This window comes from Seriola aureovittata, chromosome 19 (genome assembly GCF_021018895.1).
Source record: "Seriola aureovittata isolate HTS-2021-v1 ecotype China chromosome 19, ASM2101889v1, whole genome shotgun sequence".
In the NCBI taxonomy this organism is placed as follows: Eukaryota; Metazoa; Chordata; class Actinopteri; order Carangiformes; family Carangidae; genus Seriola; species Seriola aureovittata.
Window position 1 is genome coordinate 12,831,379 of NC_079382.1, and position 19,400 is coordinate 12,850,778.

Below are 19,400 nucleotides of genomic sequence, written 5' to 3' on the forward strand. Positions count from 1 at the left end.
GGATTATTTCATTAATCCTTTGAGATACTAGCTAAAGGAAATTCATAGTTCTGTGTTTTTTGTGGAAAATGTTCCACAACTCAACCGAGAACATCATCTGGCGCCATGACAGCATAGATATTAAAGTGGCCATGAAATTCCTCTCCAACTGATGCCTTTGGTGGTGCTACGGAATTCCCAGGCCTCATTAGTGGAACTTAGCAATTCTCAGAAACTCTCAGAAAACTCTTATCTGTGGAGAAGAAGTCCAAATGCTGTCCTCTGTCCTCCCCATGGGTCCCAAAACTCCCACAAGCGGAGATGTGTTCTTTAATTGGAAGGAAACATCCTAATGGAAAATGATGCGGTGTCAAAAGGAGGTGATGTATTTACTTGGTTTTCTAAGAGAGAATGCGTTTGTCTGAGAATATGCGAGCATCATACTGTGTTTGTCTGCAATTGTCAGGAGTAAGCGGCTCATACAGCTTCAATCTGTCTTAATGATGTAAAGTCTGTTCATTTTTCAGTGTACTTGATCTAAATTGCCTTTCTGTCTCTGTGGTCCCTGATTCAATGCTGCCAATATCAACTCTCTCTGCAGGAGGAGTTACAAGCCCTGGCAAGACTCCTGTCTGGTCTCAGCGAAGTCCATATGGTGTTGGGGCTTTGGAAAGATGACTTTTGCTACACTGCTGTGCAGAGTTAGCCACGCTAAGTGATCCTTAACTATGCTGGAAGGAATCGAGGTATGATAAGTTTCCTTGTGGTTGGATAGCAAAGTTATTACATATATTTCATGTCAAAAACAAAAGTAATTTGGGCGAAATACAGCACCGAATAAAAGCTTTTGGCATGTTAGATGTTTGACTGATGAGTATTATCCATCCTGCAATCCCATCAGGGTGGCGTTTGATGGCTCCCTGATTTCTTTCTGCAGCATGACAACAACCCCAAACATACAGCCACAGTCATAAAGAACCATCCTCAGGGACCAGAGGAACATTGAGTGCTGCAACAGATGGTCTGGCCCCCACAGAGCCCAGATCGCAACATCACAGAGTCAGTCTGGGAGAACATGAAGAGATAAAAGACATTGAGACACCCTGCATCCACAGAGGAAGTGTTAAGTTCTCCAGATGCTCGGAAAACAAGCAACCCGGTAAGAGGCTTCAGAAACTGTGTGTACGAGTACTGAGGAGAACTAGTGCTGTTTAAAGGCAAAGGGAGGTCACAGGAAATACTGATTTGATTTAGGTTTTTTCTGTTTACTGCACATTGAATGAAATTAATTGATGAATAAAAACTATTCCTGGCATTATTTTTTTTAAAAGAATCCTCCCTTTACTTTTGTGCCTTTGTATAGTAGGTACCGTATAATGTCAGGTGACCAGCGGTGACTCCAGGAGGAGAGTGAAGAAACAGACCGGCACAGACCCTCCTGCAATGCTGCAGATTTTGTTTTTTGTATGAATTAAACAAACAGGATTTAAGGTTGTAATTGGTAAACCTTTGCCCAGTTCCAGGTTATATTTCCCCACTGTTTCCGTCTTTATGCTAAACTCAGCTACATATTTATCACACAGCCGTGAGAGCAGAATCGATCTTATCATCTAACGCTTGGCAAGAAGACAAATATGCCCATTTCCTAAGATGTTGAACAAATTTTCAAGCAACTTGTCTTCAGTTTAAGCTCATTATGAATCTTGAACTGCACTAGCAAACCTGTTCAACCTTCCTGAGCGCCAGCATCTTCCTTATGCAGTCCAAAAATCAAAAGTATAACTGCAAAGAGATGACCGTCATTGTAAGTGTCTTGTTAAAATTCTGTAAGAACTCAAAACAATCACAAACCAAAATGCACTCTACAATAACAGAGCTGATCTCTCTGTATGGCCTCTATAGAATATTTCTTGTAAAATGACTTTGCACTCTACAAAAAAATCCCTGCCTTCCACTGCTGAAAAATTTATGAGAGATTTATGCAAACAGTTTTTATTTATTTATTTATTTATTTTTTATAACCAATAAGCAAATATTTCTTCCCCTCCCAGTGACTCATGCAGAGTGTGATCAAAATATACTTGGTAATTATTTCTGTGAAGCAGTTTCTAGGATTAGGCAGCACATTGGGACAAATTTTAATTTAGAGATGCTTTTGATGAGAAGTTGTCTGAGTCTTTGTAAACAAACAAGTCTGCTGATTTGAGGAAATAACTTTAAATGGAAGTTTACACTTTGGTTTGGTAAGTGGCCTGGAAAGTGTTTATTTCCACGGTGGGCAAATCCAAGCTATTAACAAGACTTTTATTTATGTTTTCCCTTTGTTCCAAATGACCCGTCTTATCTGAACCGCTCAACTGTTTTTGCACACCCGAGATCCAAGCATCACAGCTTACCTAATCTTTATTATGTTTTATGTTCTTTAATTAGTCAGCCTGCCACTCGAGAGCTGATCACAATTAAAGATATTTAATTACATCTGAGAGGTTTGCTGATTCTGTGCTGTTAGAAGCTCTTCAGCAACTGCTTCGGCATCGAGACGGAGCCTCCCCGAAGGCATCTTGACAGAGACACACAATAGGAGCCATCTTCACCTGTGAATTCAGTGTTATTTTTCCAGACAGTTTATCACATAATAAAGATTAAAAAAAAACAATCAAGAATCCATGATTGTCGCACTGTTTTACTGCTGTGATACACACAGGGGGGATCCTATCTAGAGGATGTCGCCCTCTCAGAGACAAAACGCATGTTGTGCTGTATATTGTGCTTTTTTTTCTATGATTTATAATATGGCAATACCTAGTTTGATTCAGTATGGAAGTACGCCTGAACAGTGCTGATACTGTTCCACTGTCCAGTTACCGACGTGATCAATATGCAGTCCCTTTCAATAAATGAGATGTGACTTCCTGCCACTGACATTTGTCCCTGTGGTGACAGTGTCTGCTGTCTCAGCTGGTCACCACGGAGCCCCGCTCAGTCAATGAGTCATCGGTGTTGTTATTTTAACCAACACAGATAAGAAATGCTGCACAAATGCACATTTCGACCTTTCTGATCACTCTGTTTCATGACTGCTGCCTTTCTCGTCAAAGAGTCTGGGCGAGAGCCTTCGAGAAGAAACAGTCCTGCTGCTGCTGCTGCTGCTGCTGCTTCTGCTTGCTCCTCCGGCACATTGTGTACTCACATTAAAACACCATTACAAGGATGCGTGTGTGGCTCTGCATTTAAAACAGGTGAGTGCTGTCACCTATAAAACAGCATGATAAACAAACCCACCGTCACGTACATATGCATATGTCAACGTTTATTTGTTCACGTCTTACTGACAACATCTTCATATCTACAAATATATATAATAGGTAAATAATAAGTAAATATAAAAGGCTAACTTGTCATACAGAATAAACCAAGGGAGGGACAAAGTTCAGCAAACAGCCCCTTCGTTAACAACATTAAAAAAAAAACTGTTTCAGATTGTGGTGGAAAATATCTGAAGGTCTTTACGCAACAACAGAATTTACACAAAACATTTTTTCCTTGTCTATTTTTTCTAAAAAAATAAAAATAAAAAAAAAACATAATAAAAATCTGCAGGATACTTTAATCACTTAGAAAAACTACACATGGGCTGTGTGTATAAGTTTCCCTCTCATGAGGAAGCGATAAGAAGAGAGCTCGTCTCCCTCTCAGCTGTGATGCGATTACTATGTAAGAGAAGCCAGACTTCTTTGACCTTGAATTATCATTCAGTTTGTTCCTGAACAGGTATGTTCACTGATTCTGTAACTGGTGTGTATTAGTATGCATGCTATCAGTGGGCTTGGTGTGTGCGCGCATATGATTCATCTTATATGCAGATCCATATCTGATGAGCTGGACCACAAACCCTGGGGGGCTTCCAAGAGCATTCAGCATGATAATATTTAGAGGAGGAAAAACAACATTATATATGGGAGTTTGTTCACCTGGAGTCTGAGAGGAATGAATCATAATGAGCTGTGTTATGTTGGGATGCGCAGGACAGGGCCTGTGTTTGCATGTAGCTTATAAAGTGAAGCTGACACAGTGAGAAAAAAAAAAAAAATCACTTTCATATAGTTCCATGTGGTTTTACATTTATGACAGAACCTATGATTTATTCATAGATTCACAACATTAATTCTCACCTGTCTGTGTCCAAAGTCGTTCAGGATGGTGGCCAGTTTCTTGGTGTTGGCATACTGACGCTGGGCGACGATGGCGGGGCTTGGATCCCTCCAGTCCACAGAGAGCCGGTGGAGCCACATTTCAGCCTGCTGCAGGTGAGGCTGCTTCAAGCTGGGATCGAAGCAGTGGACCTCACACCCTGACCGGGCGAGGAAACGCTCCAGGGACCGGTCATCCACCCCCAACCTGCAAGCCCACACAGGACAAGATAATCAGGTTGGTTATTGACCCTCAATACTTTTATTGGTACTAGCCAAAATATGGACATAGTATATATAGAGTAGCGAAAACTGAAACATCGAGTAGCTAATGACATGTTTCACTCACAAGAAAAAAAAAATGTCAACGTCGTGGTGGGTTAGAGGAAAAGTCAGGGGGTTACCAATGTCATGAACATTCATCCACTGTATGTACCATAGTTTAGTTATTGAGTCTGGATCAAAGTGGTTGACTGACCGACCGACAGTCCATAGACTGTGAGAATGGTTTGTACTACTACTACCACCAATAGTTCAAACAATACCCAATAAATTTAGCTTTATAACTTGGTACAGCTACAAATGAGATCTGCTGCATTTGACTGAATAGGAATGGGAGTCCCATCATGCTGTCATTTGATGGCACTGAGGGCAACTGCTTACAAGCACAGAACAGGATGAAGAGTTATACTGTTTTATTCTAAAGTGCACTGAGCTAAAAAGTTTAAAACTGCCATGTGTTTTTAAAATAGAGAGAAAACTTTCAAGCCAAGTCCCAAAGGTCTTCTTTGTGACATGAAACAACATCAGCAGCAGTTGTCACAAATGTCAAACGCAATAGAGAGGATTCTAGGAATAAAATGTTACAGACAAGTGACATATCAAACATCTTACAGTCACTTTGCGATCCAGACATGACCTTTTCACTTGAAAGCCAAAAAAAAATCAATAATCCATAAAAAAAAAAAAAAAAAAAAAGCCTTTTGGCCGGGAGATACGTCTTGTTTCTGTTTCTCTCTAGTCTCTTTTGTTTAATGTTTCTCTCTTTTGTTCTCCTCCTCTACCTTTCCTCTTTCTAGTGGCCCTTGTCTCCATTTTGAGATATGATGTGTGTAAATGAAAGAAGACAGACACATTCCCCTGTATTTCTGTCTCTTTCATGCCTCTCCCTCTCTCACTGACTGTTCTCTCTTTATCCGACCCCTCCCTCCTCTAATTCTGCGATTTTCTCCTTTTCTTCCTCTCTCGGTCGCTGTCTCTGCGCTCCCCTGTGTCTTGTTTGTGCTGCGGCTGTATTCTGTAATTGCGGCAGAGGGAGTACATTTCACAGTGCACGTCTTTAACAGATGAGCCACCGGGTCCCCGAAAGCATACCACCTGCAGGGAGATGAGAGATAAGTGTATGGGAGTGATTGAGATGCAACTAGACGTCTCCTTTCACGGCACTAAATATTTCATTGAGAGTTTCTCATTCTCTGGTGAGGTGTTTTTGGCTGGGAATCACTACAGTGACACTTACAGACGACAGGGATCAGGGATTACTCATAGAGCGGCGGGGGGGGGGGGCAAAAGGGGGGTCACAGTGCATTAGAAGCTGTTCTGGATGACAATGCTGATAAAGAAGGATCTCTACTAGCTGTAATATCCTCTCTCATGAGACTACAGAGTGCAGGAAGGGTAACACGCTGGATGAATGGATATGTAGATGTGAGTGTCATAGTGGAAAATCTTCTCCTTCAAATGATGTGGGTTATAAGGGTTACCAAGAGATCCCTGTTGACTAGGTGTCGTGGCAACCAGATGTGAACCTGTGTGTGTGATAGGTCACAAACATACAGTAGATTGTAAATCTGATAAACAGATCCTAGAATCTGCCTGTCCTTGCACTGAACTATTGTGTCAACAGACTGTCTGGATGTTGTGAGGCTTGGAAGCGAGACTGCTTAACAAACGCTGGGTGGGCTGGGAAGCTATTCGCTGACAGGCAGTCTGTTTCCCCTCCGGATTCTTTTCCTTTTTACTCGTATATATACAGTATTTGCCACTGCATCTTTTCTTTTCTTTTCTTTTTTTTTATTCCCCTTTGCTTCAAATACCATGGTGTTCTCAAACTACCTCTGTCTGCACGACTGTTTCTCTCCCTCTGCTATGCTCCTATGCCTCGTCCATCTCACACTTTGCATCACATTAGCATAGCACGATTGATGATTGATGAAATGCAGGTATTTTTAATTCCCCCGCTGCGCTTTAGCCCATATAAGAGCTCTAAATTTGAACAACCGCTACATGGCCTGCAGTCTGCAAGGACAGTAGTCACCAGTGGACCTCTTTCAAACTCAAGGAGCAAAACTCTTTTCAGCATTTTCTGGCTGGCTGAGGGAATCTTTTCTCCTTTTTTTTTATTTTTATTTTTTTTTAACATAGACGATACAAAGAAGACAGACCCCTACAGACATGGCAGACATTTTACCTGTGGAAACGCGAGAGGCATAGGCCAATTAATAACATTTATTGTAGCTCACTTGCATTAAGTGTCTCAGTAAGCTGTTCCAATGGGCCAGCAGGCACAGTAGGCCTCTTTCCCAGCAGATGTGTACTGTTCAGGATGTTTAGATACCTTTACTAAAGGATCACTCACAATAACTTTTGTGCAACTTCAAGGACACAGACTGAGGTACGCTCTAAGATAAAATGAAATGTAACTGGTGTAACTTCATTCTCAGTCAAACATACAAGCCGGCCATAAATCACCTCACATTTTGTCAATGAAAGAAATAAATGCTACAAGACCCAGTTAGAACTAGTCTTTTATTATAGCTAAAAGGGTTATTTTTAGGGAATAGAGATAAATGTCTCCTCCTTGTTTTAAGGAGTGACTCGATGATGTGGGTTTTCTCGCTTCATTTAGAAGACATGAGATATTCCTCGTCTGATTCCTAGTGTACATTTGTAAAGATTTGGGGTCACTTTACTGATTATACCAGAGAGTAACTATAGTAATGTATGGTGATCTGTGGGGCGTTCATTTAAAAATCTTAAGTTACTGTCTGTAAATCATACTCATTGAACAGCTGAACATACCAAGATGAAGCGGACATTTCTCTGTTACCCTGGCAACCCTTTTTTTCTGCTTTTTCTGAGCCATATGTCAGCGGGTGCATTTGGAGAGAGGGGGTGGGGGGTGGGGGTCTTCACCTGTGTTTTTTTCTCACTTGGTTCTCGCTTCATATTTACTTGTTTAAAAAAGGTCAAAAGAAAATGAGAAAAAAAAGAGAATGGAATTCTAACACTAAAGGTGATAATGTTATCAGTCCCTGAACAGAAGCTTGGCAAACTTTCACACGATAGAATTGTTCAGAACAGCAGCCAGAGTGGCAGGAACAAGAAAAGTGGTAATAACTTCATTTGACTTAGAGTTACACTTTAGGCACAGAGGGTGAAAGGGCGGTTGGGCAGCGAAGCAATATTCACATTGCTGCTGTGGTAACAGCATCACACATGCTTATGGTAAAAGTACAGCAGATGGGCGCATGCACAAGCCTGCTTCAGTTGGCCAGGATATGGGCTTTTTTAAAATTTTTTATATAGCAATGGATGACTCATCCTCAACATGCTCATATTGCTCATATGCTTGAGTGAATGAGGAGAAAATAATAATCATGATCAAAAAGACGAACTGAAACTATAAGAGGAGGAAGATGGAGGAGGATGAGAGATGGAAGTTTGAGTAGGAGGTGGTGGTGGTGGTGGGGGGGGTGTAGATAATTGGACTTTCATGTGGAAAAACATCCTGCAACACCCCCACACCCCACTACACCACCCCCACCACCATGTGACAGACCAATCCGAGAACAGCTGCTCATCCTGCCCAGGCACATCCGTCCACGGCTCGTTAAACAGCACGCAAATGAGATGTACCAACTGTACACACACACACACACACACATACACACACACACACAAGCGTGTGAAATCACACAAGTGTACATACTCAGTAATGTATGGCGTTCAACAGTCTACACACGTGTACTTAATAGTATTTGACATTTCTATTAAAGCCAGTCTTATGTGCAGCAGTGGGCTGAAGTCGAGGGTTTTTGTAATTCTCTTGTACAGCAAAGCAGAACCCTCCTGAGAATAGGATGCTGAGAATACCTGGCATAGAGTCAACCGTATGACCAAGAAGTCTATATGTATGTGTGTGTGTGTGTGTGTGTGTGTGTGTGTGTGTGTGTGTGTGTGTGTGTGTGTGTGTGTGTGTGTGTGTGTGTGTGTGTGTGTGTGTGTGTGTATACATACCATGAATCTAGGTCAAAAAGGGGGCACGGGGAGGAGAGAATCACTTGGCGTATCTAGAGGACTGGAACTTCAGAAAGCACTTTGACTTGATTAACTGTTACACTTGGCGCTTTCTTTTGTCGCTCGTAGAGTTTCTGTTTTCCATAGGATTTCATTATTTTTTTAGTCAGCTCACTGTTACTGCATCAGCCAGAGTTGAGGGGCGACTTTGCATAAATTGAATTCATTCCAGAGGTTTTAAGGGATCAGTTAGATAGGAGGAAAAAATGGTAATGCAGCTTTCATTGACTTGAAAAAAATCAGAGCTGTGAGTCACACTTTCCCAAGCTGATATTCAGGTCAAATGTTAAAATGTTTGCATGAATCATAATAACATTCCTTTTATTTTTGCCGCATGTCCATGTGGCTTGTCTGCATGAATGACTTTCCATCAGTCAGCCAGAGGAAATCAGAACTGTTTTCCTCCTATCTCTCCGTTTGACCCCCTGACCTCTTCTCAATAGCGAGGTATAAAGCCAGAAACAGCCAGAAACAGCCCCCCAACCGCCTCCCTCCCGCATCCGTATCCAAGCCCTGCCTGCGTTGATGCCAGCACACCTGTGCTGTCTCTCAACAGTCAAATTAATAAGCTCCCTCTCTCCTGCAGCCAAATCCCTTCAGACCTTTGCAGCACCTCAGCTCAGCGGAGGCCCAGCAGGGCAGGAGGGGGCCGAGCTGATCCACAACACAGAGCCAACTGGGAGTGATTGACTCTCCAATGTTAAGAGGGTCAAATACCTCGGTGGCCAGGCTGATTTGATTCAAGATTACTTGCCACTCAGGGAGACGGAAGCAGAGGTGGAGTGGATGTGACTTTCCACGTGGCTTACGGGGGGGGGGGATTATCTTTACTCTCATTACAGTGTTACTCAAATAGTTTGGAAAGAGTTGTCCAGAATATTAATACAAAGAAACCAAACTGCTAGCCAAAAAAACTCAGCGGAATATCTCCACTCTGTCGGAGAAAAACAGATCCTGAATAAATACAGGCTCAATAAATCACTGAAATGAGTGTGGAAAATAACCAATAGCCATTTTTTGATGAAACAGTGAATGGAGACCTGAATTTCTCTTCCCAAATGACAAAGAAACAAAATCTAAATTGTCATTGGTGAAGTGACAGCAGCAGCAATTGAGACTAGCTATATCACAGCCTGTCACAGAACCAGATGCTCTGCGGCATCTGCAGATGACTCGCTGACTGCGAGGAAATCAGTGCTGTGAACAATGCCGTCAATTGTTCAGATGCTGTACATGTCTCAAAGCTAATGTACAGACTGCAGATTTAGTTGTATAAGTGATTACAATGAGGATTAGATTTATACTCTAGACTAGCATATGTGAGTGTTTGTGTGTGTCTATACGCACCCAAAAGAGTAAATCCTGCAGTGTTTGCTTTGTATCCTGTGAGCCAGGCTGTACTTAGGGTCCAGACACACAACCCAGGCACCCGTGGTCCCCTTGGACCCCTCTTGAGCAGCTTCTTCACCAGCCAATGGTGAACATGACACCTGCACACATGAAATATGCACATATTCAAACATTTTTCACATAACAAGGAGCAAATCTTCTTGCCGAAGTTCTGTTATGTTCCCTGGCTCAGAATGGAATGACCCTGCATTGCGGATATAATGTAAAGTCTGAACCAAACAAGTTCTATACTGGGAAATAGAGGAATGAGTTTTGTTGTTATTTGACATTTTCCAGTGGTGACACAATACTCCTGACCTCATGCTTTTAAATCAAGGATGGCGCTCAGTGATGCACAAAAAGCAAATATTGCTTAACAAGTGTGAGCATCTGAACCATATGAACTGTCTACATTGAGCATACAAGGCCGCCAATGTGGTGTGTGTGAGTGATTTTGTATATGTAGCCCATGAGTTTCTCTTCCATACAGCATGTATGGAGGAGTATAAGAAGTTGAACCAGGCATGAATAGGAGTGCAAATTTTGTTCTATTTCTCTGAAAGTATCAGTGGAACTGTTTGTTAGGTTTAGCCACAGCTACATTTGAGTTCAAACAATCACAGCAGCATTTTAAAGTCAATAGTGGCAGCTTGGCTGATGTTCTAAACATCTTTTTCTCCAGATAATGTAACGTAAATCTTGGAAATCACTGGAAACTGCTACTGAATTTGACCCTGCACTGGTGTGTGTATGTTTGGTTTGGGCCTCGGTGTTGAACTACAACATGCATACTATTCATCATGATGCGCAGCTGGAGCTGATGCATCAGCAGTCTCTGACTATTAACAGCACAGTGAATTCAACCACTCACAAGGGGGGAAACTGGCTAACACTGTTTAAACAGTTCTCATATAATGTAGCAGGCTAATACTTTCTGATATATCCTGTCATACATATTAATTTAAAACTTTATAATTGAAAACACTGACATTTTATTGTGGCATTTGCATGATACTATTATTGAAGAAATAATATTGTACAGTAAGTATTGACTTGAAATTTTCATGACTTCTGAGCTGTTGTCAACTCAGCTCCTGCTCAGCCCATCTACTTATACAAGTACCAAGAGGTTTAGTGATGATGTGAGGTTCTGCATGTTGATATAAAGCATGCACCTGCATAAACTGTTTACATTAATGCAGTGAGCGTGTGTGCACATGTTGATTTCATGTTGTACATCTGCAGTTTTTTTCAAGAGATTCAGCTTCAGCACTGGAGCTGCTGCTCAAATGTTTGTTGTCTGCCGTAGAGATTCAGTTTGCTGAGGAAGGAACAATAATAAACCTGTGCGAGCGTCTCCACTGTACGCCACTCAAGTGTAAACAAGTCAGTGTGTGTGAATGTGTGTGCGTTATAGCAACGTCAATGTGAAATAAAAACAATGAAGAATAGATCAATTATTGCTGCTCTCCAAAAATATTCTTGTGTCAGGGAACAGTGAGCGCTGTGTGCCAGCCTCTTATAAAACCACCTCTAGTGTTCACTTTTTTTTTCTTTTTTTTTTTTTTTTACCATTTGAAACGGTTCATGTTTACATTCTCAGGCCATGTGAGTTTCATTTTCACGCCTCTGTCTAATCAGAGCTTTAAGTGACGGGACAGGCAGGAGGTGACCGGCTGAGTCAAGTGCAGCGACGCCGTTTGAGAGGGAATAAGAGTCACCTGATGTGTCTTTGTTATAAAAAGCACCAGAACCGCATTGTACGCGTGGGCGGTGCAGTAATGTATTTAAATGAATTAGGAACACGCTCCGTTATGCCCGTCATTGTTAATGTGTTCCAGCTGAGAGCATTCATCAGCACACGATACACACTGTGTAATGAAATGCAAAATCACTCTGGATTATTTGGCCACTTCAAATCTGCAGACTTACTGTTGGTGTTGAACTGCTGACTGCTGCTACACTGAATACTGAGTGGTAAAAATTGACCTGAAAGAATGTTTTCATTAATAATACATTCAAATGAATGAAAAGTAATGATTTATTGTTGTTAGTCTAATCAGAGAGAATTATCTACAGCACATTTCAGGCTGTTAAAAGTGCTTCTACAGAAGAACTTTTCTCCCATCTCTGTGTGTGTGCTGGTGCATATAAGATACCCTGACTGCTATTGATTGGACAGTTGTGTCGCACGCCATCACTCTGAGTAGCAGCTCCACCAGGCACTGTGTCAGTCAGCATTACAGCTGCGGATGCTGCTATGCCCCCACCAACTTCTTCCACCCTCGCCTGTCACTGTCTATGACGGACAGTTCCCTTCAACCGCCTCCCACAAACACACACTTACACACACGCTCGCTCAGACAATCTCTTTCTCTCTGTTCTTGTCCTTGTCCCATCCTTTTCCCGCACACAAATACACACCAGTGGCTGCATATATGTACACACACGCACACACACACACACACACACACATCCTGGGGCTAATTCATTATGAGCTGAATGTCTGCTTTGTGAAAGATACAGAACGAGTGCTTAGTCATTTGGAGTGGAATACTCTGTGTTCTGGCTCTGCTGTGTGAGGGAAAAAGATAAGTTACTGATTTATCCCCAAGCCAATTTCATTACAATAAAAACCGGAGCACATGTAATCCAAAAAATGTCCGTCTATGTTTGGGACTGAAAATGAAACTCTGTCTTTGCAATACCTTCACAATAGGGATAAGGGCACAGAATTCCAGGCTTAGTCAATCCCTCGATATTTTTCAAATTATGAAGCTGAACATCTTAATCGATTTGCAGTAATTTAATAGTGACATAGACCAACAAACGAACCACAACATCTCATTGATTAAGTATGACTAGAGGGGCCTTGAGTTCCATCTGTATGGTAATCAATAGTGTAATGAATTATGCGTGTGCTCTCGAGCAAGACAAATACCGTTCGGCTGAGCTGAATGTGAAAGAGGTGCCGGTGTATCTCAGTCATGGGCTGACACATCCAGCCTCGTTCTAATATACGTAACAAAGAGCTGTCAAAATAAGGCTCTTCCTGGCCTTCTTTAGCAACAGTTACTCCAATTTATCTCTCTTCACACCGCTGTCATATTAGTATATTTCTAATGCTCAAGTAAAGTAAAAGTAGCTCAACTTTGTTAGTATTTGAGAATATACACAATACACTTCATTTGACCTCCAATTTATTTTTAATATTGTACTTGGTCCCTCACAACTACAGGAATGTATTTAAATAAATGTACAGCAACTTCTCATTTTAAGAGCCTGTGAGATTTCTTATGATTATGACTCACTTGTGGTGTTGTGATGTAGCTGAGGAACCTCTTAGCTTCTTCCTCCAGAGAATGACTCTCACTGGCCCACGGCTCCAGGTCTATGTGCCACCGAGGAGTCTGCAGTGGAGCACACACACATAAATATGATCATTAACAATGAAAAGAACACAAAAAACTGACAATTAACTGACATCAAAGTAGGCCACTGAAAAGAAATCCAGTACAAGGACAACAATAACAACACAGGAAGCCTTATTCTTTCAGGTATTATAACCCACTTGTTGCACAGCCACTGATGGAACTAGGTCACAATGTGCTCGGTGGAGGATTTTTTTTCCCACCTGTGTGTTAGTGACAAATGAACTGCTAAAGTTCATTTCCATTGTTATTTTTGTAAAATGGTGGCTGCTATTTATTCTTACGCATCCTGCACTGCAAGGCACGGATAAAAATAATAATTAATCCAGCCCTGTTTGACAGTGGAAAAATAAGACTTCACCATCCGCTGGCTGTAGCAGCTCGGTGCAGCAGAGCCCGGTGAAGTGCTGCTGCGTGATCACATTCCTGAGACCTGGCAGAGCTCTGCCTTACAGCCTGCTTCATTTCTGCAGGAATGTGTCTGTTTATGATTAGAGGAGAGGCCATGATGAGATGGAGAGCGAATGAGAGGCAGAGGCTGCGATGATGCATTTGTTGGTTGCACAATCAGTTCTTGGGTCAAACGCTACAGCCAAGTGTTCATTAGCAGCTGTGGTATAAATCATCCTGGGTGATTTCACGACAGAGCGCCTCCCTGCAACAGACGCGCCTACCTCCATCAGAGTTTTTATGACCTATACAGCTTTATTCTCACTTTTTCCACAGTTCTGCACACATCATTTTTGGCTTGGCTAACAAGATCATGTTTGGGTTTGTTTGATGCTGTGGGCACATCTGGCGAACAGTCTGTAAAAAGGCACTACGGTGACATCAGGTCTGTTTCTGAAAATAACCTTGTGTTGGTTTCCATGCCCGCTCTCATAGTTATGCCCTCCTGTTTAGCTTTGTGATTGCAGGCGCAACACAATGGGCTTCATAGTTCATACGCTGTGATTTGTAATCACCCTGTTGAGCTCAGCAAAAGAGGTTTAGTGTGATTTGCCGTGCAACTGGAGGTTGGGCTCTTTGATTATCTTCTAGATTGTGTACAGGTCAATTCGGTCGTACATTCATTTGTGACACACAAGCCAGTGGGAAGTATACATTTTCTCAAGCACACACAGATATACACAAACACATATTTACATCGTGTATCATACAAATCACTGCAATTAAGTGACCTTATAAGGTGTTATATACATGTGCACACACAGAGACTTTTACACGTATGCATTTACTGGATATGGACATGAACTTACACTGACAGCACTCTGCTAATACATTATCTAAGGCAGCAACATGTCCTCCCCCACTGATGCTGACCCTGGACCTGCCAACACACAGAATCAGCTGTCCCCTTTAATGGCTGCAGATCTGGATTCACACATCACTATTCAGTGTTTGGCGTTCAGCCTTCAATTGATTTGCAGCGTGTCAAAACATCTGAATGCTTCTCGTGCCACTCCTCCCCTCCGCTCTCTCTCTCTCTCTCTCTCTCTCTCTCTCTCTCTTCTTCTGGCGAACATTCTGGGCCTCATTTCATTGTTTATCTTCTTTCAGACACCATCTCTCTCTCTCTCTCTCCCTTTCTCTCACTCTCTCTCTCGTCCTCTCTCTCTTCAGTTTAAAACAATTGCACCCATGATGCATGAACAACTTAAGTACCCTGCAGGACAAAATAGGGTGATGGGTGTTTCATGTGTGGGTTTCAGACCATAGCTTTAATTTTCTGCAGTTTGATTTTCTAGATTTGCCTGTTACATAAACAATACAAACACACACAAGTGCCACTCGTTCATTCTGTCTCTCTCATCTTGGCAATGAAGACTGGTTAGTGAAAGGAAAAAGAGATTTATTAAGTGATCATTGTTAAGAGAACATAGTGGCTGGTGGATGGTGAGGAAGTGGGGAATTTTAAAAAGTAATTGGCATTGAAAGTACTGATTTCCTTATTCCTTTTCATCTTGTGCCCTAACTAACATGGTATAATCACTATGCATACTGTATGTAATACAGTTAGAATGCCGTTTAAGTTTGGTTATAGTGCGGAGAAAAGGGGTAACCTGGATTTTTCAGTGTCTTGGACCAGTTTACACAGTGAGGTTGTTTCTTTTGAGCAATAGCAAGAGAAGCTGCAGATTAGCATTTCTATTTTATGGGCTATAAGAATTTAATTCTCTCATTTATTTTGCTACATTTTTCCAAATTCAAATATGCAGTAGCAACAAAATAGGTAACATGGCACCACAGTCAGTAGGAAAACAAGGGCTGAGAAAAATGTTTGTTAAATATCACGTAAGGTTGCGGTTTATTGTGCTAGTGTAGCAGTGACGAGCAATGGATTGCCTGTCATTATTAAGACTGAGCAAAAATAACTGAAAATCAGTAGCAGTTTTGACCATGATGCTGGCATTTGACCAGTTTAAAAGTGATATAAGATATAAAATATAAGATGATAAGATAGCCACACAGCAGAGTTCCCTCAAGTAAATGTATACACATTTAATTTTATGTCCTCATCATTAATGTGCTACAGAGCAGAACAGATACAATGTTTGTTGGATCAGTATTAACTGTGATGTCCTCTGGTTTTTACCTCTGACTCAGCCTCCATGAGGAGCATTTGTTGTTCAATTTTGATTCAGACCACATAGCAGAAATCTCTCTGTCAGACAATAACTGACAAAAAGAAGAAAACAGAAATACCAATTCCAATCAACATTGCTTTTGAAATGCGGCAGCGAAGCCAGGAGAATTTATAGAGACAGAGAGGCTGCACGTCGGTCTGGGAGTCTGTTATTCACACGTAGACAAATAACATCTACCTTTCCGCATCCCGGGGACTCTGAAAGCTCCCAGAACTCTCTGTCTCCATGCTGCCCTTTTCATCTCCTTACTGAGTCCTCCCTGCAAAGCTTAGCTGTCAGGCCCCATACATCAGCCTGGTGCAGGTTGAGACAGGACTGCTGATCAGAGGGCAGATATCTGGGACAATGGACTCACTGGGAGGTAGCAGTGTATAAAGTGGAGCTGAACAGGAAGGAAGGAGGGAAAAGTGGAGAAACAAAGGACAGAATGAGGGTCGAAGGCACGCATGCACACATGCACACACACATGCACGCACGCACGTGCACACACATACAACCTGAACTGTACAAGAGAGAGGAAATTAAATTATTGGCAGATTTTGCCAATGGGGGAGGTTTGCATTCAAGAATTGTATAGTTTAAAGTCTTTACTGGAAAGAAATTACACAAGATATGTAAAAAAAATATTTTGTGCAACACTCCTCTCATACTGTGTGTGATGTGTATGTGTCTGTATTTATGCGCGCATTATACTATAAATGCCCATGAGCTCTTACTAACTGCTGAATCATCACGGAGCATTGATGAGATTAGTCTTAAGCCTCATGTTCAGTCAAGCAACAACAAGTCATCCTCACCTCAGGGACAGCAGAGGTAATCAGTGTTAATAACAAACACACAGAACATCACTAAGAACGGATGAGCCTCAGCCTTTAGACCTTAGCTCAGTGACATTAGATTGAACTACAAACCCAGCATGAGCATTTCAGGTAGTTGCCTTGACATGAATGGGACATTGACAGTATAGATTGGTTATGCTAGTAAGATGACATCGGGAAATAGAAAAGGCAATTTTTTCTGAGAAAAATTTACACTTGGAACATTTGAAAACGTATGAATACTGAAAATAGTTGAAGTGCCAGCTGGAACACAATGACTGAAAGAAGTGGAAGTGGCAGTTGAAATGGAAATGCTGAAAGATTCAGTTCATCGTACAACTAGTGTGGCAAAGTGAGCACTAGGTAAAGCTGTTGAAAGTGCTAAAGAGAGAGCTTGAATTTCAAGCGTTGAAAGGAGTTGAAATGCCAGTTGAAGTATAAGCGATAAACTGAGGACGCTAAGTTGGAGTGAAAGGTGTTGAAATAAATTGATCCCAATTCAAGTGTATAAAGTAGTTTGGTACAATGACACCAGAGACCAGAAAAGGCAAACATTTCCAAAGAAACTGTACGTCTGCTGAAACAGTATGGACACTGAAATAAGCTGAAGTGGCAGCTGAAGTAGATTTTTAAGGGAAACTGAAATGGCAGTTAAAATACAAGTGTTGGAAAAAAAAATCTATTGTGCAAACGCTGAATGAAGTATCAGTTGAACTTCAAGCACTGAAAGGATTTGTAATACAAGTGAAAGTGATAAGTTGAGCTAAAAAGGTCAGCTGAGGTGGAAGTAGATGCCAGTACACATGAATAAACTGAAAGGTGATGTCAGTTGAAGTGTCTGTTTAGGTGTAAGCACTGGAAGCGGATGGAACAAATAGTGTAGTGGAAATTAGAAGAGCTGAAGAAGTGTTTTTTTTTATTTTGTATGAAGGTGAAGATCTGAGACCTGAAATGGTTTGAAATGTGAGCTGAAGCGTGATGACTCTCAGGTATAAAATACAAGATGATTAATTGAATTCATTTTAGGAGAAAATTGATGGAGCTAATTTTACTTCAGGTGTAATTTAATTGAATTTTATTTCACTATACTCTTATTCTGATACATTATTGCCTTAACTTCTCCTTTTATTTCTTAGGGATATAAAAAGGATTACAAAAAGACCTATTTTTGATCACTCTGTTATGGGGCCTTTCTGCATGCTCTGCATGTCCTGATGGAGCTGGGTGTGTGTTAGTGGATCTGTGCCTCTCAGCCTGGGTGTGAGCAGCCAGGCCAAGCATGAATAATCCCTTGGGGAGAAGAGGATGGATGGGTGAACAAGAGATGACTGGATAAAACAAGAGAAGACTGTCTGCCAGAACAATGAAGTCGGGTGAGAAGAAGTGGGAGGTAGAGGGGGAGGTGGAATTAAAAAAAGAAAAAAAAGAAAAGAAATGGACAAACACACAGCCGGAGGAGGAACTGCACCTCACTGTGAAGGAAGAGGAGTTCAAAACCTGTCTACGGATTCACACTATGAATAAACAAAGCCAGTGCATGACAATTGATGACAACGTGGTCAGAGTATCTGAGAGGACAAAGCACAATCAGTGCCTGAGTAAACAAATTGTCATCAGCGTATCAAATGTCACGGAGGAGCCAGCCACAGGTGAGCTGTGTCTGCCCATTTGGAAACCATAAGGCGACGGAAGGAGTGCTGCCAAGTCAGCCCTGGCTGTTGGTAAAGTGCCAGGGTGGCTGAGTGGCAGACCGGCTGCTCATTTTTTGCAATTGCTCTCACAAGAGTCCAGACGCTTCAGAAAAATACCACCAAGCTGTGCAGTCAAGAGGCCAAAGCTTTCAGTTCAACAATGTGTGGAATATGTTTTTTTAAAACACTGTGGGATGTCGTGAAGTTAGGATATGTTCTTTTGACAGGCTACATTTTTCTGACAGCTTGGCTAGAAACTCAGCTGTGTGCCAAATGAAGGTCAAGACATGCAATGGACAAGTGAGCGGGCAGACAAGTTGTGGTTTAATGAAACAGCAGGTGGCTGATTGACATTAACCTCCCTCTGTTTTATAGTAGGTGGTGAAACCCAGGTGAGGGAAACCGCAGACTTGTGCTCCAGAGGCCTGTGCTAATGTGATTTAGGGAGAAAAAGCAAAAAGATGCTGTATTTTATCAATGACACTTAGGACTTTGGTGCAATGCAACAAAACACTATCATTATATTAAAATACAAAAGCAAATTTCCAGTATTTTATTTTATTCTCACATACCTGAGATATTTCACTTGATACTTGATAGAGATGAAGAATGACATTTTGTTCTCCTACGTCACATGACTCTACTGCTCAAACCAGCTGGCTAAAAATAAGGATCCCGGGGGGAAAAATGTAACTACCACACTGCAAATAAATCTGCACATAAAAGCACATAGAGGACATTATTTGCAAATAGTGCATCGTGATGATATTACACTAGATTGGATTGTTTGTATCATTATAATGACATGAATGTGGGTGGTGATTGGTGTAACCTACAGAACATGGGGATATCATTTATCTTGCTTTCATTTCTCTTCACCTTTATTTCTCTCTTA

The 19,400-nt window shown here is 41.5% G+C and overlaps 1 protein-coding gene across 1 annotated transcript in view; it reads right to left on the reverse strand.

Moving 5' to 3' along the window:
• Positions 1-19,400, reverse strand: part of mettl24 (methyltransferase like 24) — a 33,194-nt gene that overhangs the window by 1,733 nt on the left and 12,061 nt on the right. The window contains exons 2-4 of the mRNA XM_056405611.1: positions 13,229-13,327; positions 9,876-10,018; positions 4,152-4,377 (exon numbers count right to left, since the gene is read on the reverse strand). Of these exons, the coding sequence (XP_056261586.1) occupies positions 4,152-4,377; positions 9,876-10,018; positions 13,229-13,327 (468 nt within the window). The remainder of the gene's footprint in view (positions 1-4,151; positions 4,378-9,875; positions 10,019-13,228; positions 13,328-19,400) is intronic.